General features: G+C 39.1%; 1 protein-coding gene across 2 annotated transcripts in view; it reads right to left on the reverse strand.

Moving 5' to 3' along the window:
- Positions 1–23,015, reverse strand: part of NIPAL3 (NIPA like domain containing 3) — a 60,064-nt gene that overhangs the window by 28,620 nt on the left and 8,429 nt on the right. Inside the window, exons 3-6 of one of the 2 annotated variants that reach the window (XM_074218116.1) lie at positions 7,913–7,981; positions 1,816–1,987; positions 729–788; positions 152–273 (exon numbers count right to left, since the gene is read on the reverse strand). In XM_074218116.1, the coding sequence (XP_074074217.1) occupies positions 152–273; positions 729–788; positions 1,816–1,987; positions 7,913–7,981 (423 nt within the window). Of the gene's footprint in view, positions 1–151; positions 298–728; positions 789–1,815; positions 1,988–7,912; positions 7,982–23,015 lie in introns of both variants that reach the window. The other variant, XM_074218115.1, reaches the window with a different exon arrangement.

The following is a 23,015-nucleotide window of genomic DNA, read 5'->3' on the forward strand; positions in this document are numbered from 1 at the left end:
TCTGATATTCTATGTTCTAAGGTTCCTTTCACTCTGTCACTTTTCCAACTCAAATACCTTACATAAACACATTTTAAAAAGAGAAAAATACAAATGCTGTCTCCTAAAGGCATTTATACCCCAGCTGTGCCTTCTAAGGGAATTCTCTTACCATATATAAAAGAAATGGCCAGCTCACTAAGTGTTTGGTGATGTTTTCTCCCGTCATCTTTTCATGACTGTTGGGTCCAAATGTGACCAGTAAGTAAGTGCCTATGATGGCCAAACCACAACCTACAAAAGACAAAACATAACGCCCTGTGGGGGGAAAACAGGGGTACAAGAAATAAAGATAGTAAATTAGTGCATGGGGTTATATCTTCATGGAGGTGAGAGTCAAAGAAAGAAAGATGCTGGTCAGGGTAACACGGTGATTTGTGATTAGAAGTTAGCCTGGCATTTCAGGTCAAGAAAGTCCAAACAAAACAATAGCACAATTTTAGCATTCAATAGTCTTACAAACAAAAAGCCAGTGACTAAAGAACAAAAACATTCCTGTCCTCCTTCCTTAGTCCTCAACCCCAAACTTCACAGAAAGGAAAATAGATGAAGTCAGTATTGCTCATGACCAGGTTGCAGTTATTAAGACCAGGAATGGGGTGGGGAAGAAAACCCAATTACCCTCAGGGAAGAGGGTCATATTAGGAAAAGTAAATGAAAGAAAGAAAATGAAAAATTAGAAAACTTACTCAGAAAATCTTTGGGTTTCCATTTTTCTTTGATAAATATGATTCCTATTATGGCACTGGCTGTAGAAAAAAACAAAACAAAACATGCAGGACCAAGAAAGAAGTGAAAAGGCTTACGTCAAATCTACACTGAATTCCACTTTGCTTTCTTTTCTATAGGTCTAAGTCTTCTCAAACAATCACCCTTGCTAACCCTTGATTTGAAATCAGGAAGATGGGAGATGGTTCAAGTTATGCCTTCAATGTTTATTAGCTGGGTGAACTTGGGCAAGTTGCTTAACCTCTCTGGCCTCAGTTTCCCCATCTAATTAAATGAAGGAGTTACATGAGGGAGTCTCCTCCAGTTCTAAATTGATGTTCTATTGTTTTGGTGGTCAGTTTTAGTTATGTCCAACTCTTCACGACCCCATTTAGGGTTTTCTTGGCAAAGATACAGTTTGCCATTTCCTTCTCCAGCTCATGTTTACAGATGAGGAAACTAAGTCAAACAGGATTAAGTGACTTGTCCAGGATCACATAGCTAGTAAGTATCTGAGCCTGCATTTGAATTCAGGAAGATGAGTCTTCCTGAATCCAAATCTGGTGTTCTGTTCACTATGACACCACCTTGTTGCCTTTATGATCTGAGATTTAATTGGTGTAGGAATTCTTGATGAAGGAGCCTCTAAACAAGCAGGTCTTATTCTATGTTCCTATGCTAATAGAGACCTATATTCGAGCTTTGTTATTAATAATGTAACCTAAACTAGATCATTTCCCATCTCTGGGACTTAGTTCCCCTTTTTGTAAAATGAGTACATTGGCCTGGATGGTTGGCAAAAATAAATAGGCTTAAAAATGAAGCTACAAGATGGCCCGAGAAGGCTGTGCCTTCCCTCCTTGCCTTCTTTTTCCTAGGATAAGTAGGATGTTTTCCTTATTGGGATCCTCCTACCCATGTTCCAGGTCTCTATTTCCCCTTCTCTCCCCAAGTCCAGAGCAATTGGAAATGTTGCCTGCCCAGGTGAGTTTGTGGAGTTTTTTCTAGTTACCTAGTCCTGACTCTTCCAAGGACATGCAGTCACATATGAACTTCCATTTATCTTACCAATGACAGAGACTGCGCTGAGGGGCACAATCAGGGAGAGAGGTGCAAAGGCGTAGGATGAGAACACCCCCAGTTCCCCCAGAAGCATCAGGAACAGGCCAAGCCACCATGTCTTTGTCTTGAAGTAGGCCCGGGGATCCTTAGAACCTGCTAGTCGGATGTGGCTGTATTTCTAAAAGGATAAAACAAGAGGTAGAGAGTGGAAAGGATATCAGATTGGGAGTCAGACTCAAAACAAGGGCTCTGGCTTGGAGTCAGGATCTTGGTTCAAATTCTTCATACACTTCAATTCAAATTCAATGTGTACATTGTGAATTCAAATTTGTGTACACTTGGAAGGTGTTTTCTTTGGAGACTCCCTCCAGCTCTAAATTTCTGATCTTATGATCCCATTTTAGTTATTTATTTATTGTGTGACTTGGGGCAATCACAGATCTTGGGTTTTCTCACCTATAAAATAAGAGTACTGGACTACATCATCTCTAAGGCATCTTCCTAAGAACACAAGATTAGGACAAATCATTGGCCTTATGATGAGCGTGGATGCTTCACATCTGAATTGTGCTGTTTTGTCTCTGAATAATGAAATGGAAGTCAAGAGACCCAACTTTGCTCCTATGTGACCTTGGGCAAATCCCATAAATTCACCGAGCCTCTGTTTCCTCATCCTTAAAATTAGGACATTACACTACACTAGAGGGCTCTTTAAAGTCCCTTCTAGCTTTAAAATTCAATGATTCTATGATTCTCAGAGCAGGGAGGCACCTACCCAGGTTATGTCAATCAGCTAATAAACATTTATTATGTGCCATTCTATTTCTATCTATTTCTATCTATTTCTAAGCAACAAGTGGTGGACCAGACTTCCCTTTGACCTTTCACCTCTTAGTGAAGAACAACCTCCCAAGACAACCCATTTTTGGAGAGCTCTTATTAGAAAGGCTCCCCCCCCCCCACATACATTAGAGAACATCTAGCTCTGCCCTTGGAGGCCAAAAAGAAAAAGTATAATCCTTCCTCCATATAAGCTTCAAATTTTAGAATATTATACTACTTCTTTTTTTTTTTGGCAAGGCAATGAGGTTAAGTGACTTGCTCAAGGTCACAGAGCTAGGTAATTATTAAATGCCTGAGGCTGGATTTGAACTCAGGTCCTCATGGCTCCAGGGCCAGTGCTTTATCCACTGCGCCACCTAGCTGCCCCCTATCATACTATTTCTAGGCCTTCTCTTGTCCATCTTGACCAATCCCAGTTCAGCTGGCTAATAAATGGGAAGCCTCTCCAGGTCCCCTTGATTCTAGTGCCTTGCTCTGTTGCCTGCATTTATCCTACATATAATTTGTATGATTGTTGCATGTTGTCTTACTCATTCGACTATAAGCCCCTTGAGGGCAGAAACTAGAATAATAACAAATAACAAGATGTTTATTTATTTATTTATTTTGATGAGACTTGAAGGAAGTCAGGGAAGCCAGGAGATGGAGAAGAGAAAAGGGAGCATTCCAGGTATGGGAGGGACTGTCAGTGACCATGTCTGGAGCTGAGAAATGGAATACCTTTGTTGAGGAATAGAGAGGAGATCAGTGACATTGGATCATAGAGTACATGATGAGTGGGGGATGTTAAGTATGTGAAGACTAAAAATGGGGGGAATGGGTTATGAAGGGCATTATATGCTAGAGAGTTTTATATTTGATCCTGGAAGAGATAGGGAGCCACTGGAATTTACTGAGTGTGAAGGTGACATGAGTTTTAGGAAAATCACTTTTAGTGACTTAGTACAGGATGACCCATGGTGGGGACATATGTGAAGTAGGCAGCTCCAGGTGTGAGGCAAGTAGGGCCTTCATTAAGGTGGTAGCAATATCAGAGGAGAGAAGGTGTTAATGGAGGTAAAGTCAACAGGACTTAATAAACAATTTCTTCAGTTGATCCTCAAAGGGCATTATTATCAAGCCCTAAAGACATCTTTATCTGGCCAGGTTCCAGTCTGTCCATGTTCTTCCTAAAATGGTCCACCATCCTCTCATGTTAAATATTTGACTTTTTTTTTTTTTACCAATTCTACAAATATGTATTATATAAGGTAGGATTAAAACAGTTCAGTCTCAAAACTTAACACTTGAGCTGGTGATTTGCTATTTTTATCTATATGGGAGAATTCCCATATCCTCCTCTGTTATAGTTAATAATTCTTTTGTCACTTAAAGTAGAAAACAATATACACAATAACTACAATGATGTAAATGCAAAGAAAAACACAATAATCAAAACCCCATTGAACCTTGTTTGTTTTGTTCCTTAGAGAAATATAGAGTAGGGTGAACACTGCAAAATTACAAAGAATGAGTTTGACCTCCAAGGAAGAGTGAGGTCCTCCACTCCTGAGAAGTAGGAAACAGGGAATCCATGGAACTCTAGATAATGTAGGATGCTAAAAAAATGAATTGATTGATAGTACTGATTTCTGTCTCTCTCTCTCTGTCTCTCTCTGTCTCTCTCTCTCTCTCTTCGGTTTTAGCAAGGCAATGGGGATAAGTGGCTTGCCCAAGGCCACACAGCTAGGTAATTAAGGCTGGACTTGAACTCAGTACTCCTGACTCCAGGGCCAGTGCTCTAGCCACTGTGCCACCTAGCTGCCCCCCCCTCTTTTTCTTTTAAAAAAACTATTTGTTGTAAGAGATGGCTCTCTGGGAGGAGGAGGGAGAGGAATGTAGAGGGAAATAATGGAGGTGATATATCAACAAACATCATATTGATAAAAATTTAATTAAAAAAACACAACTGGCCCAGATTCCTGAGTGTGGAAACTCCCTTGGCCACTCCTCTGTGATTTACAGTCTTACAGGGCTGCCTGAGACAGAAGAGGTTAAATAACTTGTTCTCAGTCACAGAACAAGCACTCATCCTAGGCAGGACTAGAAAACTGATTCTGGGAGGATTGGCTGACCTCCTACAATATTCCCAGAGCTTTCTCGTCCAACTTCTTCTCCTATACCCAAATCCTTTTCAAGGACTTGTGATTTGATTGGGGATGGATATTCCATCCACTGGTGCTGATCATAGCCCCTGTGACTTAGGAAACAGTCTTAGAGGGTCTCTGTGACTAGAAAACCCACCCCACTAAAGATACAAGATGGCTCTTGACCTTTAGCTGTCTTGTTCTTTGAAGAAACAAAGAGTCTTTTACTGGGCTCATGCTCCAAAGGGTTCCTGCAGGGTAGGACCTGCCGAAGCAGTCTCAGAAATGTCATTAGGTGGCTCAGTGGATGGAGGGCCATTGACACAAGGTCAATCTGGTCTCAGAAACTAATGATGTGACCCTGGGCAAGCCACTTAATCTTTGCCTCAGTTTTCTTATATGTAAAACGAGAATCAAGATAGCACTTTTCTCTAAGGCTTGTTGTGAGGATCAAATGAGATAACAGTAAGCACTTTAAAAATGACTTTCTTCCTTTTTTCTTCCTTGTCTCCCTTCTATCTTCCTTTCTTCTGTCCTTTCTTTTCTTCCTTCCTTTTTTTCTGATGGCAGAGGAACCAAGGGTCATGTCACAATGGGGCTTTGGAAGAGGGCTTTACCATTTAGTAGAACACCTCCCCGCCATAAATAAGCATTTATTTTCTCTTCCTTTTATCCCTTTCCCCAATTTTAAATAAATATAAGAGAACCAAAACCTTTGTAGGTTGAGCATAACAAATTTCTATGCCCAAAGTTACATTCTCATTCTGCATCTAGAGCCCATCACACTTTTGTTGGTCAGTCCATTAAGTATCTACTGTGGAATAAGCCTGGGGATAAAGAAAAGAAATAATCCCTGTCTTCAGTTTCCAGTCTAAAATGGGAGACAGGATGGCTAGGTGGCACAGGGGATAGAACACCGGTCACTTAACCCCATTTGCCTTGCAAAAACCTAAAAATAAATAAGTAAATAAATAAAGTGGGAGGAAACTTGTAAACAACTAAATACAAATAAGCCTGATAAAGGATAAATTAGGGGAAGTCTTGGAGGAAAGACACTACTAGGAAGGACTTTTTGCAGAATTTTGCAGAGACTTGAAAGAAGCCAGAGATAGCCAGAAATAGAAAAATGTATTTCTCCATCTGCACCCTGTGTCCATGACCTCCCTGTTCAGAGAAGGGCAGCATGCTTCACCAGAATTTCTTAGGAGACCCGGTAGTCACTGTTGACCTGAGGTCCATAAGTCAGTGACAAAACAATTCTCTCTGGAGCACATTTATACATATATACTTTTTAAGAGCAGAAAGAGCAATGGCACCTGGACCTGAGTTCAAATCCAACTTCCCATTTTTGCTGCCTGTGTGCCCTTGGATAAATGATTCCACTCCTATGCCCCTCAGTTTCCTTATTTGTAAAATGAGGGGTTGAACTTGATGACCCCTAAAAGTCCCTTCTAGTTCTCATTCTACAATTTTATGAATTCCAGTACTTAGCCTAGTAGATTTATTAATAATTTATTATTATTATTAATAATTATTAACTTAATAAATGTTTATTGATTATTTGACAGTGAAGTTGCATCTGCTACAAAGACTCAAAGTTACCCATTGTAGATAACAAAAAGAGGACAAAATTTCTCAACTTAGAGGGTGTGTATTTTTTCAACTCTCTATTCCCCACCTCTTTCTTGACTCCATTGTCTTGCTATGTCTTGAAATGTCACTTAAAAGTTTCCAGTGCCTATTTTTTTCCTTCCTCAATTCAATGATAAGGTTTTTGATGATGGCAGGTACTGGGTCTTTTTCCCCCACTGTCTTCTCTGTGGAGATGAGCATAGGGCCTAGGATATTGCCCAATAAATATTTGTTGAATGGAAAAGAAATCAAATAGTACTGAGAAAATGATTATACTGATGTGCTAGATGATGTTCTGGTTAAACCAGTTCTCAACAGTCAGATACTGTGTCAAGGAAGAAAAGGAAAGAAGTGTGTAAGAGAACTTTCTATAATTCAAACAGAGTTTGATGAGTAAAGTGATGAAGATCAAGCCCACTCTAGTCTGGCCTATTCATAATGGCCTTGCAATATCTAGCAAGCAAGGTGCTCATTCACTAAAAAATGTCAACCATGTACAACCCCAAGCTAGAAATATGAAGATAGAAAATGATATAGTCCCTGCCCTCAAGAAGCTTAAAGTTAATAAATGGGGTACTACATGGCAGCTGATGGCTATACCGTGAGATTGTCTCCATCGACTAGTACACTCTGGCCTAGGGATCAGAAGTAGAGTATTGTGTCCAACCCTGGGCAACATTTTAGGGAAGGACATTGTTAAACTGGAGGGCAGTCATTCAGGATGAAGAAAGACTTCCACTCAGTTCCATATGAGAATCTGAATTCTTAGTGCAAAGAAGAGTCAGAATGGGACACAAGTCATTTTCAAGTATTTGAAAGAGATTTAATTTGTTTTATTTGGCCCATTAGGGCAGAATTAGGAGCAAAGTATGAAAATTTCAAAAACCTAAATTTAATCTTGAAATCAGAACAGTCTCCTAACAGAGTTGTCCCAACATGGAATGGGTTGCTTCAAGAGGGAGGGAGTTCCCCCTCACCAGAACTATTCAAGCAAAGGTCAGATGACCATTAGTGAGATGGTTGCTTGAGGACATTTTGGGTCAGATTTGATGGAATACAGATTTAATGGTTTAAAGGTTCTTGGAGATCATCTAATCCAACTCTCTTATTCTACAAATGAGAAAATTGAGCCCCAGAAAAGTTAATGTGCTTTGTCCCAGGTTATTGAGGGCCCTTCCATTTCATATTTCAGTTGTATAGCTAGATAGTGCAGTGGAGGACCTGAGTTCAAATCCAGTCTCAGACACTTAACACTTACCAGCTATGTGACCTTCCTCAAGTCACTTTAATTGACTCTAGGGCCATCTCCAGTCATCTTGATTCTTCTCTGGCCACTGGTTCCAGATGGCTCTGGAGGATAGATTGAGTACAGCACCCCCCTCACTCAAATCCAATTCACTTGCTTGTCATATCCTTCCTAATGTCAAACTAAGGTGGCTTAAACCAGAGTTTTTTTTGAGTTCTGGCTTATTTTCCTCAGTGGCACAAGGACTGACACTCACCTGGAGATTGAGGGCTATGCTGACGACGAGATGTCCAAAAATAGCCAGCAGTGCACCAATCAAGTTTTCCTGCAAGCAAAATAAAATGGGCAGATATGAAATCCCAGCCATAGTGACAGGAGACAAGGATGTCCATAGACCAAATGGGATGAGATCCAGAAACAGTGTAAGAAGGCAAAAATAAGAGATACATTCAACACAAAGAATATCCCCAAAGTAGTTATTTAAGTTGGACCATTTATAGATTCCCAGGTTTTGGAGCATCTAGGAGGAGCATTGTCTGCCTAGTAGATTAGGTAAATTTTTCCTCTAAAAGTCAGGGAAGCTGCCTCCGATAATCCAGCTGCTGCTATTACTATTTCCTGATGTCTTAAAAGAGAGGGAAAAAAGCCAGACCATGAGGAGTCAATGTCCTTCACACTTGGAGGACTGGCACTGACATGCCAGTCATCACAACTAATACACTCAGGAGCTCCATCCATCTGAAGCAGTGCTGTGTCTTTTCTGAACATCCTTTCCATGCTAAGGTTAAGCAAACTTTTTCTTAACTGTTAGATGGACTCCATATAGTTCCTTTTGTTCCAATCCTATAACTGAAGGACCAGACTGCCCTGAACCATGCTCAGACTATAATAGGACTGGAAGGGATATTAGTACACAAGATATTGAGATTGGATGGCATGTTGTAGCAGACAATGTTAGACTTGGGAGAGACTCAGCAGAATGGGTGAGCTGGGAGGAACCTTGGAAAACTGAAGGTGAAGTTCTAGAAGCACAAATTGAGAGACATAAGGCACAATCTAGTTAGTCCCACTCCTTCATTTTTTGGAGGGGGGAAGTCAAAAGCCTCACAGAGCTTAACAAGACTTTCCAAAGGATACAACACTATTAAGCTGAAAAAAAACTGAGATTTAAACTGAGAGTCATCAACTTCAAATTCCATGATCTTTCTTCTTTTTTTGACACATGCAACTTTTCCTGATATAGGAGCTAGAGAAGACTCTGGAAAACAGAAAGTTAAAATGAATGGGACCTTAGAGTCTCAACCTCTGATTTTATAGCTGAAGTCAAGCCAAGCTCTTGGTTCTGCTACTTATTGGTTGCTTGACCTTGAGTTGTGTGCGTGTGTGTGTGTGTGTGTGTGTGTGTGTGTGTGTGTGTGTATTTTCTCTCTCTGTGCTTCAGTTTACTCATTTGTGAAATGAGGGGAGGGGGCAGAGAGGGAATTGGTCTGGATCATTTCTCAGATACTTTTTTAAACTCAAATCCTATGAGTCCATGCTAAAAGAGGTACTCTAAAACAAGGCTGGAGGAAATTAGAGGATTTAGGACTAGAATTCCACCTCCAGAAAGAGAACTAATGAATTCTGAGGGCAGACTGAAGAATATTTTCTCCCCTTTTTAAATTTTTCTTGCTTTTTTTTCAATATGATTAATGAGAAAATTTGTTTTGCAGGACCATGGGTATAATGGTATCATACTGTGTGCCTTCTCAATGGGTTGGGAAGGTACTTGAGGGAATGGAGAGAGTTTGGAACTGAAAATATAGTTTAAAAAAAACCCTGGAATTTAAAAATTCCTGGAAGAATCAAGTCAAATTGACACAGGACATTTTTTAAAATCTCTATGGTAAAGAAAATGGAAATAGTCGATGAAAATTTTTGTTTCAAGGTCATATACACACATACACATGTATGTTATAAAAATATCTATATATCTAGTTCTTTCTCTTCATATATATAATATCCATATAGATACATACATATACATATTTACATATATATATATATATGTGTGTGTGTGTGTGTGTGTGTGTGTGTGTGTGTGTGTGTGTATATAGCATTAGTTGATGGGCTGGGTTCTTCTAGTGTTAAAAACCTACTTCATAGTAATTATTTTTCCATGAATGCTGAAGAAGAGATATTATGGCAGTGTAGTAAGAGATCTGACCTGAAAGTCACAGATTCAAGACTTGTCTTTGACTAGTTGAATGATTCTAGGCAAGTCTTTCATCCACTCAGTGACACCCCAGTCAACCATTTATAAGACTACAAATTACAGAGAGCTGCTTAGTCTGTATTGGTTGAAGGGAATTTCCACAGTGGAAGTGTCCTATACTGATAAAATCTCAGGCCCTGATTTAAAAATTAAGAAATAAAAACAAGTGCAGAGATGACGAATTTAAATAAGTATCAGCTTATTTTCCATAAATTCCCTTGTGTATGTGGAAACTATTTAGCTAACAAGTCATTATTACTAATTGGCACTTATAAAGAGGGCCCTTTTATTCGAAGATTTCAAAGGGGCTCAGAAGTGTTAATTATGTCTCAAAACCCTTCTGAAGTTGTGATTGTTCTGGTTTTATAGTTTACTGTGGTTTTTTTTTCCCTTCTAAAAGATAGGGACTTGCCTGAGGTCCCAGAGCAAGGATTATAGAGAGCTACACCTACACTCAGGTCTGACTTTATCTATTGGCTTCCATCACTAGACCAGAGATTCCCAATCTTATGAAAGTAGGACTGTCACATTAATAAGATCTCCTCTCCCAGGGTTCTAAGGTGCAGGTGTGGGGCTAGAATCATGGCGGCTACATAACCCACCTGGGCACTATTGTTCACAGGATTTAGAAATGGAACATTGCCCAGTTCAAACACTTTATTCTAGAGGACAGAAGAAAACCAGGGTCCAAATGGGTTATGTGATTGGGTCAAGGTCACACAGAAAGTAGCAGAGCTGGGAATGAACCCCTAAATCCATTGACTCCAAATCTAGGTGGTCAACTTTTTTTTTTAGTTTTTTGCAAGGCAAATGGGGTTAAGTGGCTTGCCCAAGGCCACACAGCTAGGTAATTATCAAGTGTTTGAGACCGGATTTGAACCCAGGTACTCCTGACTCTAGGGCCAGGGCTTTATCCACTGTGCCACCTAGCCGCCCCATAGGTGGTCAATTCTTAAATGGAATAGCAAATAGAGAGTTGGTTGGCTTTGCAGTTAAAGGACCTGGGTTCAGATCCTGCCTCTGGTAAGACCCTGGACTAGCACCTTTGGTTGTTTACTTCTCTATAAAGAAAATAGGTGCTTAGACAGGATGGCCTCTGAGCTCTAGACCAAAGATCCTTTGAAATCCTTACATTTATTTCCAATAGAGAAAGATCAGGCCTCAGGAACCCAGGTGTCATTCTCCCTATACTGCTCAACTAGCAGTGTTTCAGGTCAGATTTTAATAATAGCTGTGGAAAACAATTCAGTCAGTCATTAACATTTATTATTAAATAGTAAAAGGGGATACAAGAAGAGGTAAAAGATGATTCCTGCCTTCAGGGAGCTCCCAGTCTAAAGGGGGAAGCAATATGCAAGCAACTCTGTGTAAATAAACAAAATAAAGGATAAATAGGAAATAATCCATTGAGGGAAAGTGCTAGAATTTAGAGGGGTTGGGAAAAGCTTCCTGTAGAAGGAGGGATTTGAGCTGAGACTTGAAGGAAATCATGAGCAGGAAATGAGGAGGGAGAGTCTTCCTAAAGCAGAACAACAACTCAAACCAGAGTCATGATGCTAAAAGATAAATTTAATAGCATTAAATTAGCAGCACCTTCCAATCTGGGTTCTCTCAAAGACTAAGATGTTGTTGTCGTTGCATGCTCATGTTTCCCTTCCTAAGCAGAAGACATTTAGCACATTCATCTTGTCAAAAGTAATTCTATTTAAAATATCCCCTTCAATAGGGAGGATTCACAACCCCCCCTCTTAATTCGAGATTTCCTATTTTAATTGCTTTTGTACAGAGTTTGCATGTTTTCTTCCCCATTAGACTGGGAACTCCTTTAGGGTAGGGACTGTCTTTTGCATTTTTTTTTAATATCCTAAGCTCCTTAGCCTGGTCCCTAGTAGGCACTTAATAAATGTTTATTGACTAACTTGTCTATATTTATTTGTTAAAATGGTCTTTCCTCCTGTTTTCTCAGATTTTTAATTGGGAATGCCTAAAGAGGAGGGAAGGAGGCAATTAGAAATTGCAGTGGATAGAACACCAGCCTGGAGGAGGACCTGAGTTCAAATTTGGCATAAGACACTTAATAATTACCTAGTTGTGTGACCTTGGGCAAGTCACTTAACCCACTGCCTTACAAAACCAAAAAAATAAAAATAAAAAATAAAAAAATAAAGAGAGGGGAAGAAAGGTTAACAATAGTGATCCCCCTCTTCCCCCAAAAAGGAGGAACAATGAAATATTTTTTTAAATGGACAGAAGGAAGTTCAAAACAAAGCACTGATAAGCAGAAAAGTTTTGAAAGGAATATATGGAATTATTATAGACTTTAAAAAATGCAAGTGACATGAAATGGGGATTCAAAGTTTTATAGTCAATCCTTGTTCACTGTATGTGGATATGCTCTTTTGGGGATGAATTAATTCAGAATTAGTTCAGAATAAAAAGTTCATTAAAAATAAAACTTAAGGGGGGCAACTAGGTGACACCGGCCCTGGAGTCAGGAGTACCTGAGTTCAAATCCAGCCTCAGACACTTAATAATTACCTAGCTGTGTGACCTTGGGCAAGTCACTTAACCAAAACCCCCCAAAATAGAAGTTAAGGACAATGCATTTAATTACATGCCACTCACTGATACATTTGGGTTAAATATGAAGATTCTTATCCTTGTCAAACAACTAATCTTTATATTTATAAAGGACTTAAAGTTTGCAAAGTACCATATATCTATTATTTCACTGATCATTTAATTTATCTTTAAAGCACCTATTTGTGTTGCCTCTCATCATGCTAGGATATGAAGGTTCTAAGACAGGAAAAATAAGTTTTGACCCCTACAACAACCCTATGAGAAATTATTCTTCTCACTTTATTGATAGAGAAATTGAAGTTGGAGAGATGAAGCTTACCAAGCTAGTAGGTGGGAGATTGAATCTCTAAAGCATCTTGGTGTGTAGTAGATGTAACAAATGGGAGGTCCACAAACGCTCCCCAGTTGTAGCCCAAACCAGGCAGAAATGTAATTGGAAAAATTTGAACAAAATAAATAAAAATACAATAGAACACAGAGAACATTAATATGTGGTTTTCTTTTCTTCTGGTTTGGTTTTTGCAATGCGGTGGGGTTAAGTGACTTGCCCAAGGTCACCCATCTAAGTATTAAGTGTCTGAGGTCGAATTTGAACTTAGGTCCTCCTGATTCCAGAGCCTTGCTCCATCTACTGCACAACATAGCTGCTTTTTAATATGTGATTTTCTAAGTAAAAATTCAGCCTGTAGGGATCGTTATGTCTGATTTTAATGCCTCCCCCCCATTGCTTATTTGAGTTCACTGATGGAGTGAATAAAGCTCTAGATTTGGAGTCAGAAAGACTAGGGTTCAAATCAATCATATTTGTTCGGCAAGTCCCTTAACCTTTTCAGCTCCAGGTGCCTCATCTGTAAAATGAAGGAGTTAGACTCAGGGACCTTCATGGTTCCTTTTAGTTCTAAATCTATTTTCCCCCACCCTTAATCTAATGGATTTGGAGACAAAGGGAGGCACCAGGGTACACATTAGGAAAACAATGCAATTTGAGGCAGACAGTATGGACCTTAGTCAAATCATTTGACTTTCCCAAGCCTCAGTTTCCCTTTTCTTAAATTAGCCATGATCCTTGCACTATATTCAGAATGATTTGAGAGAGATGCTGTGTAAATCTTGAAGATCCCCAGATGTGGAAATGACTCTTCTAATTTCCACCATGCCAGGCTGTCTCAGGGAAAGCTGGCAGGCTTTCCACCTACTTACTTATTATATAAGGCAATTGCTTCTGAATGATGCGGGGGGGGGGGGGGGTTGGATGAGATAACTCAATTCTACATCTATTAGCCTGCAATTCACAGTTAGATTTGATCCAGCCACACTGAAACAAGGAGTACTGGGAGGGAAAAAGAAAGGGCTTCTCTGGCAACGAATCAGCAAACTCTTATGGAGCACCTGGCGTAATTATGGGTACTTTGTAAATGGTTAAAAGTGGTACAAGGTTTGGGAGACTGCTTCAAGGACCCATCACTTTACCGGGGGGACATATACCCAGAAAAAAAGGAAATGGAATAGCACGGCAGATGACAGGTACAGAACGAGTGGAATAGATAATACAGGCTAGGGAAATTTATGGCAACCTTGGTGAAGATATAGCTGGACATTCATCCTGCGACTGCTCTGGCCACAGCTACTGGAGACCCAGAAGAGAGAGTTCAAACCACCAAAGTCTGTGTCTCTATCAGGAAACTGATATGTGTTTATCAGTGGAAATTATCAGTGGACATTACCGCCTGCTGTGTTACTTGCACCCTAAGAATCACCAAACTTTTCCTTCTGACTTGCAGCTGAAACCTTCCCCCGATGATGTTTACCCCATTAGAAAGCCAGCTCCTTGAGAGTAAAGAGTGTCCTACTCCTCCCCAGGACAGTTTTTTTTAGATTTGTTCACTTATTCAATTCATAAATGAGCAAATGAAGTTGTGGACGAGTGGACTGAGCTACAGTTCTTCGGGTAGAATAAGCACCTAACAAGTTATTGAACAAAGAGTCTTTGGATGAGCCTAGAGGATTCAGGAAAACTAGCTTGCTTATGGCTGAACAGGTCAAATCATTGATGATAAACAGCCATACAATATATATTTTCGTAAACTTATTTTAAATTTTAGTGCTAGAACATTTATATAGCACTTAAAGATTTACAAAGTGTTTTACACAATGTGACCAAGATGGATATATATTAAACAACTTCTATTAGATTGTTCACTGCTGTGGGGAAAGGGGAGAGAAGGGAGGGTGGTAGAAAAATGTGGAAGTCAAAAACATACAAAAGGGTGAATATTGAAAGCTATCTTGGCATATAATTGGAAATAAAATAAAATAATTTTTTTAAAAAGTATTTTATAAATATTATCTTATTCTATCCTTACAACAATCCTGGAAGGTAGGTAATATGATTATTACCATTTTGCAGATGAGGAAACTGAGGGGAAACAGAGGTTTGTTTACATGATCTGTCCAGAGTTACACAGTTTAGGGTTAAAACAACAAACTCTCAGAGCTGGATGGGACCTCAGACACCATCTAGATCAGGGTTCTTAGCATTTTTTTTTGTATTATGGACCCTTCCTATGGTGAATCTTATGAACCCTGGCTCAGAATAATTTTTTTTAATAATTGAAGAAATGTTAAATTTTAGTTAAAGGTGGGTAAAAATAAATAAATATTTATTTTCTCCCCCACTGAAGTTGATAGCGTCCATGAAATCTATCCATGGTTCTTTGGCAGGGGTAGAGGACCCAGGTTAAGAACCCCTGATCTAACTAAACTAAAAGACTTACCCTCTATAACCACCATGAAAAAGTGGTCATTCATCCTTTGTTTGAATCTCCAATAAGGGAAAACGGAGGTAGCCCATTCCACTTTGGGCAACCTCAACTCTTAAGAAGCCTTTTTTTTTACATTAAGCATAAATTCTCTTTGTCTCTTCTACTCACACATCTTAGCTTTGATCTATAGGAAAAAGCAAAAAAAAATCTAACTTTTTTTTGCCTGGAAAAGTCTTTTAGCCATATGGACACAGTAATCATGCCTCTATTCCCTAGCCTTCATAGTACCAGCTCTCTATTGTCAAGGTCAAATATAGAGGGACTTCACCATCAGTATCCCCTCCTCTGAACATTGTCCAGTTTATTAATTTTCTTCTTAAAACATTTTTCCTAAAATGAAATACAATATAATAGATCTGATCCAATCAGAGGGAAGTACCACCATTTTCCTTGTTTTAGATTCTCTGCCTCTCTTAATGCTTAAGATTCAGTGAATAGTGTTGGGTCTGAAGTCAGGAAAATCTGAGCTCAAATCTGGTCTCAGAAACATATTAGTTGTGAAATGTGGAGCTAGTCACCTAACATCTACTTGTCTCAGTTTCCTCATCTATAAAATAGGAATAATTATAGCTTCTAAGTTCTAGGATTGTTATAAGGATCATATAAGATAATATGCTTAGCATAGTGCCTGTGACATAGTAGATGCTATATAAATGTGAATTATCATTATCATTACTGTTATTATTAATTTCCTACCATATCATGTGTACATATCCCAGATCCATTTGAACCTTGTAGTCCAAGCTCCAAAAACCCCAAGATTTATTTCACATGAACAGTTGTCTGTCATATTGTATTTGTAAAAGTCAAATCTTATGATTTTTCAATAAATCTTCCATAAAGAATCTATTCAATGGACTAGCAATGTCTATTTAATATAAATCCATTACATTTTTATTTATGAATTCCTTTTAAGAATCGGAACCTAGTTTTGGCTCTGTCTGGGCAAAAACTTGAACTTTAAAGCATCATTCCATCAAAGCTCTGCCCTGGGCCAGGAAACTGCTAGATTCTGGTTCCAGTTTTTCCCCCAGATACATTGGAGTAACTCAGATATGCTCTCCTTTTCCTTTTCTTCTCTCTACAACATGGACTGGAAACCAGTTCTCTTCTGGCAAACTCAGTTTGATCAATAATTAATCAACAAGCATTACCCTAAGAATGTCTACTATATACTAGGTATCAGAGAGACAAAGACATAAATATAATGGTGCCTGCCCCCAGGAGGCTTCTATACATTTAGGGGAAAAAATATATGCATTGTCAGACAGTCCCTGCCCACAAGGAGCCATCTATCTGGTTAGAGGTGATCCCACCTCTGGAGCTTCTTATTAACTATCTGACCAAGGGAAAAATCACTTAGCTCTCTGAACCTCAGTTTCCTCACCTGCATAATAGATATCACACTTGAAGTTCTAATGAACCAATATTGCAAAGTTCACCAAAAAAAATGCCTCTATCAACCCCTACCATTACTATTACCTCCTTTGTGGCTTCACTTAATTTCAGGGGAAATCTCAAGTTAGTCTCAAATATCCCAGGGAAAAACTAAAAAACAATACACACAAAGGTAGCCACAGGCTTAAACTAAAGTACAAACAAAGGCTGGGCTTTGTCCCCATGCTAATCTGGGCTATAGACCAAAGGTCCTACCCTCCCTGAAGTCTTCCTAGAACGTCAAAACCTCTGAAATAAATAAACTGAAGGATAAATTGAATTTATCCAATTAAAAAATGATCGATACATTCTATGTTATCAACCTTCCCAGGCCTTAGTTTCCTCACCTAAAAATGGAGGGGTTGAACCCCATGGGCTCCAGGTCCATTAACCTCTGATTCCATAGACTTTCCTTTCCTCTCATTTATTGAATTGTAATTCTCCATTAAAAAAATTAAACTCCAATAAAATCACAATTGTAACTGATGATACAGGGAACTGAGGTTAAGTGACTTGTCCAAGGTCACACAAGCTAGGTAATAATCAAGTGTCTGAGATTGAATTTGAACTCAGGTCCTCCTGACTCCAGGGTCAGTGCTCTATTCTTCCCCCAATCTCCCCAATTTCAAGATGAAGAAGTGAGACCAAGGGACTCACTGAGGTCACAAAAATAAGATTTGAGGGTACAATGGAAAAAGTACTGGATTAGCAACCAGTTGTTCAACGCTAGGAGCAAGGGGTTAGAGCACTGGATTTGGAATCAGGAAGACTGAGTTCAAATCTGGCTTCAGACACCTACTAGTTACATGACCCTAAGCAAGTCAGTTCACTCTGTTTGCCTCAGTTTCCTCATCTGTAAAATGAGTTGGAGAAAAATATGACAAACGACTCCAGTATCTTTTGCCAAGAAAACTTCAAATGAAGTCAGGAAGCGTCAGGCACGATTGAAATATGACTAAACAACAAGTTCAATGTTAATTCTGACATTTTACTTCCTGTGTGATCTTGGAGGAGTCATCTCACTTCTAAGGTCCCTTGTGCCTATGATTCAAATTGCAGTCTCCAGACTCTGAGTAAAGCATTGTTTTCTCTTCTTATAAGGCATTCCCTTTATTGAAAGACTTAAAAAGAGAGGGTTGGACTGATGGGAAAAATTTTTATATGGGAAGGAATGTGATGGAGAGGAAAGCCTTCTTGTTGGGTATGGATACTGGCAGCCTCTGAAATTGGAATCACAATAGCTTTTGACTATCCTTCTGCTTCCAAAGGAAGCAATAACGTGCCTTCTCTCCTATTTAACTGGAATACATGCATGGTGGCTTGCTTTGAAAAGAATTTATAATGAATTGACTTGGGCAGACTCCTCTCCCTGTGGTTAACTGGCACTTCAAATACTCGATGGGCCTCCAGAAGGGAGAAGTGATGGTCAAACTGAAATCCATAGCCCCCATGTTGGAGTTCTCAAATGACCCTGGCCTAAACACTATTTCAGCATGCTACTTGAGGAGCAGTGTAGTTTTATAGGACACCCAGTTAGTCATGGTAACCCATGACTAATAAGTCAAGATAATGTCTCTCCTTCTTCTCTGCTACAGATTAAATCCTGCTTTCAACTAATTACCCCTCCAGAAAGGTCTGAATAAGCTAATTTGCCATAAGGCATTAGTATTAGCTGATGATAGTCTATTTAATATGGAGTTTGCTTTCAAAAAGAGACAATATCTTGACCCAAGGAAATGAAGTAGTAAAGGTGTTTTTTTTTTCAGATAGTGGCATACCTTAAGGTTTGCTAACCATCTTACCAGTTTTACCTTATTTGATCCTCAAAAAAACCCTGAAGTGCTATTATTATCTTCATTTTACAGATGTGGAAACCGAGGCAAACAGCAATTAAGTGATTTGTCCAGTGTCACACTGTTAATAAATGTCTGAGGAAGGACCTGAACTTAGATCTTCCTGACTCCAGGTCCAGAACTCTATCTACTGAATCATCTGGCCAGATCTATTCCTAGCAGACTCTGTGGTAGAGAATTACAAAATCATAGAATTTTTCTTTTTTGGTTAGAAGAACTCTAATTCATTTAAGTCAATCAGGGATAAAAAAATTTTTACGGCCCTTAGATGATCTGAGTCTCTTTCAGCTCCAACAGTCTTTGTCTTAGTTTCTTCCAGTTCTGCCACTGACATCCTGTGTTCTAAGGGCCCTTCTAGCTCTGACATTCACTTCTTCCACTACCAGTTAAGAGACTCTGTGATTCTGTGTTCTTCTACTTCCTAAAAATTTAAAAACAAAAACCCCCAAATCCTTGTATTTTTGAAGAGAATGGGAAAACTGGAATAAGTAGAAATTTTAGTAGAAATTGTCATTTGCCTATAAACCCAATCTAGTCTAATTATATATTCTCAAGGTTTGCATCTCTTCTGCCACAATGGCATTATCAACTTAAATGCCAAGCTGATCAAGCTGTCATCATTTAATATTAACAGAATATCCACAGTCTACCAGGCACAGTAGAGAAAATAAGTATGTATTAAATTGATCATTTCTTAACTTGGGTCAGTTGGGAGGGGAGGGTGGTGGTTTAAAGGTCATTTCAGGCTTCCAAGAAATTTGGCCTCCTCTCATCCTCTTAAGATGACACCTGGGGGGCAGCTAGGTGGCGCAGTGGATAGAGCACCGGCCCTAGAGTCAGGAGTACCTGAGTTCAAATTTGGCCTCAGCCATTTACTAATGACCTAGCTGTGTGGCCTTGGGCAAGCCACTTAACCCCACTGCCTTGCAAAAAAAAAAAAAAAAAAAACCTTAAAAAAAATGACACCTGCCCCCACCTCAATGCTGTTTGTCAAGCTTCCTTCCCTACTATGCTGTGCAATCAGAATCTCTGGGTTAGGAGGGAACTCAAGATGGTCCTCCCTGAATCAGGATGCATCCTTCCCACATGGTCATCTCAGTCTCTGATTAAACAATTCCAGTAACAGGGAGACTTCCAACCCCATCAGACAGCTCATTCAAGTGAATGAGAGAATAAAGCCTTTAATCAATAATTACAGGCAAAGTCTTGGAGATAATACCATATTTTAATCAGGGAGACACCAATCATGGAAGGTTTCAGTTGCAAGTCAGATGGGAAAATTCCATAATCATTAGGGAGCAACAGCCAAGCAGATGGCAATGCCTCTTCTCTACCCATCATTGCTTAATAGGATTGAGAGTTTTACCTGAGTCTCCTCCCACAGGTCATGTTCTCCCCCAACCTTGCACTGCTTGGGATTTATTAGAGGATTTATTAGAGGATTTATTTATTAGAAGACATTCCCTTTTGTCTTTGTAGGTAGTGAGTAGAGAGTCTCCACACTCTGTAACCCAGAGGAGAGAGCTGGGAACTTGAAGACACAAAGATGGTGTTGGAATCCTGCCTCAAGGAACTTACTAGCAAGTTGCTATGGGTCTCTGAGCATAGGCTTATTCATTGGTACAAGAGGAAGAATAATAATACCTATCTCACAGGGTGGTTGTGAGGATCAAATAAAATAATACTTGTAAAATGTTTTGCTAACTTTAAAACCTTTTTGCTCTCTCTCCCCTCCATCCCTCTATCCCTCTCCCTTCTTTCTTCCCTTTCTTTCCTCTTTTCTCTCTCTCCATCCCTCCCCCCTTTTCTCTCTCTCCTCCTCCTTTCTTCCTCCTTCACTTTCTCCCTCCTCTTTTTTTCCTCTTCTTGGTCTCTCCATCTTTCCTTCCTTTTCCCCCTTTCTTTTCTCTTCTCTCTCTCTCCCTACCCCTCTCTTCTTCTCTCTCTCCTCTCTTCCTCACTCTTCCGCCTTTTCTTCTCTTCTCTCTCTCTCCCTCTGTCTTTCCCTTTCTTCCCTCCCTTTTCTTTTCTCTTCTCTCTCCCCTCCCCTCCCCTCCCTCTCTCTCCTAGCTTCTCTGCTTCCCCCTTGTCTTCATATACATATGTATAAACATATACATATATTTATATATACAATATATATATATATATATATATAACTAGTATATGAGACTTTATGTACACACATACCTAGCTATCATTGCCTTTGTAATTCAATGAATAACACAGAGCATGGCACACAGTGCTTTTTAAATTTAATTTATATATAAATATATGTTTATGGATATTTATAAATAATTTTATAATGTATATATAAATGTATAATTTATAAATATTTATAAATAAATATATACTGTAAATAAAATATATAGAGAATAATTTAATTTAAATGCTTTTTAAATTGAATTTTTATTAAGTCTAAAGCTGTTCTTTGCCTCCTACTACTGGCCCTTGTACAGGCCTTCAGAGCCATTGAAGGAGTATGAGATATTGGATAGAATATCAGACAGAGTCATGAAGACCTGGGTTAAAATCGGGGTGCTGGTGCCTGGCTTCAATTGTGAAAGTTTTAGTGTGGGCACTTATATCTCAGAAATGAGCAAACTAAAGAATCAGGGCTTGCTATACTGATTTTAAAGACCTGAGCAAGTGATAGAGAAAATGTTAATAATGGACAATAAACTTTAAAGTGTATTGTTTTCAAAGAGCTGGTTGTTAAACATTTACCAGCAAATCCCTGGCTAAACTCCCATATCAGACACTAAGACCTAGAGTAAGTAATTTAATTGTTTTGGTTTTCTTATCTATAAAATAAGGGGTATTGGGCAAGATGGTGGCAACTAGGAGGTGCCATAGGGGATGGCATGCAGGAGCTGGAATCAGGAAGACTCATCTTCTTGAGTTCAAATCTACCCTCAGACATTTATTAACCGTGTGCCTGGAGAAGACAGTTCATCCTGTTTGCTTCGGTTTCCCCATCTGTAAAATGAGCTGGAGGAGGAAATGATAAATCACTCCAGTATCTCTGCCAAGAAAACCCCAAATGGGGTCAGGAGGAGTCTAACAAGACTGAACAGCAAAATAAGCTTCTAAAGGGTAGACAATTTATTTAAATATTTTTACCCCCAGGGTCTAGCTCAGTACTTGGAATAAATGTCTACTGAATTAAATTGAACTTGCCATTCAATTGACAAGGCAGAAACCTCATCAGGGTGGCTATCAGTCCACTGTAAGGTTACAAAGAATAAGGCACTTTGTAAACCCTGTCACAAAGAACCACACACTTATTATTCAGTGGTATAAAGAGCCACACAATTACTATTCCCTGGTCTATCTGCTCTGGATCCAAACACCTAAAAACAGTCCACCCACCTTCCCCCCGACCATTCACTTGAGCTGAAATGAACCTCCAGCTTCTCGAGAGTACAAATTCACAATCCCACCAAGAGGGCCCACTCACAGAGAGCTCATTCACGTTGGTCCAAGGCTTTTGAAATCCATCCAAAAAGTGAAGATTACATTCTAGACAGAATCAATCTCTCTCTCTCTCTCTCTCTCTCTCATTCTCTCTGACTTAATCTTATTTCAATATGGGGCAGTTATTTAAAAAAGCACCATTAGTCTGGGTAGATAAATTCTATCTTGGTGGGAAAGAGAAAAGAAGGGTTAAGGAAACAGTTGAAAAGTACTGGTCTGATATGAAGAACACTTGGGTTACACTGAATTAAACATTTCAGAAACACATAATGTTTCTGTAATCAGAAGGGGCTTCATCAGCCATTTAGTAAAATCTATAATGGAAAATGAAATCAATTCAATAATTTCCACAAGCATTTACTATATATCTACTTATATATCTGGCACTGTGGTGGGTGCTAAGAATACAAAGGCAAAACAAAAAAAAAGTCCCTGCCCTCAAGGTTACTCATTTCTCTTATTATTGTTTTGGTCCAAAGATAGGTTGCAGATTCCCCTTAATTGTGGCCTCTATTTTGACCAATAAAATACTAGGGTTTAAGAACTCTGAGAATGAGGTGCAGTGGAAAGAACTCTAGTCTTGGATTAGAGACTTGAGGTTTCCATTTTGGCTCTGCCACTTACTCAAAGGGACAAGTCCTTGACCTCAGACAAGTCATGATATTTTTCTAAGCCTCAGTTTCCCTACTTGTAAAATGGAGACAATAATTGTCTATAACACCTACTTTCCCCTAAAACAAAATGAAATACAGACCAAAAAGCTTAGCATAAATTATGAAGTAGCATGTAATGTGAGCTATTATTGTTCAAAAAAGATTGGACCAAAATTTGCCTCCCTATAACTTCTGCCCATTAAACATATTTTAATTGTTCTTCACTTTTTGCAAATTATGCTGAGGAGGATCTGGACTTATTCAGGATGTGCAGTAGATA

This window comes from Macrotis lagotis, chromosome 1 (genome assembly GCF_037893015.1).
Source record: "Macrotis lagotis isolate mMagLag1 chromosome 1, bilby.v1.9.chrom.fasta, whole genome shotgun sequence".
NCBI lineage: Eukaryota > Metazoa > Chordata > Mammalia > Peramelemorphia > Peramelidae > Macrotis > Macrotis lagotis.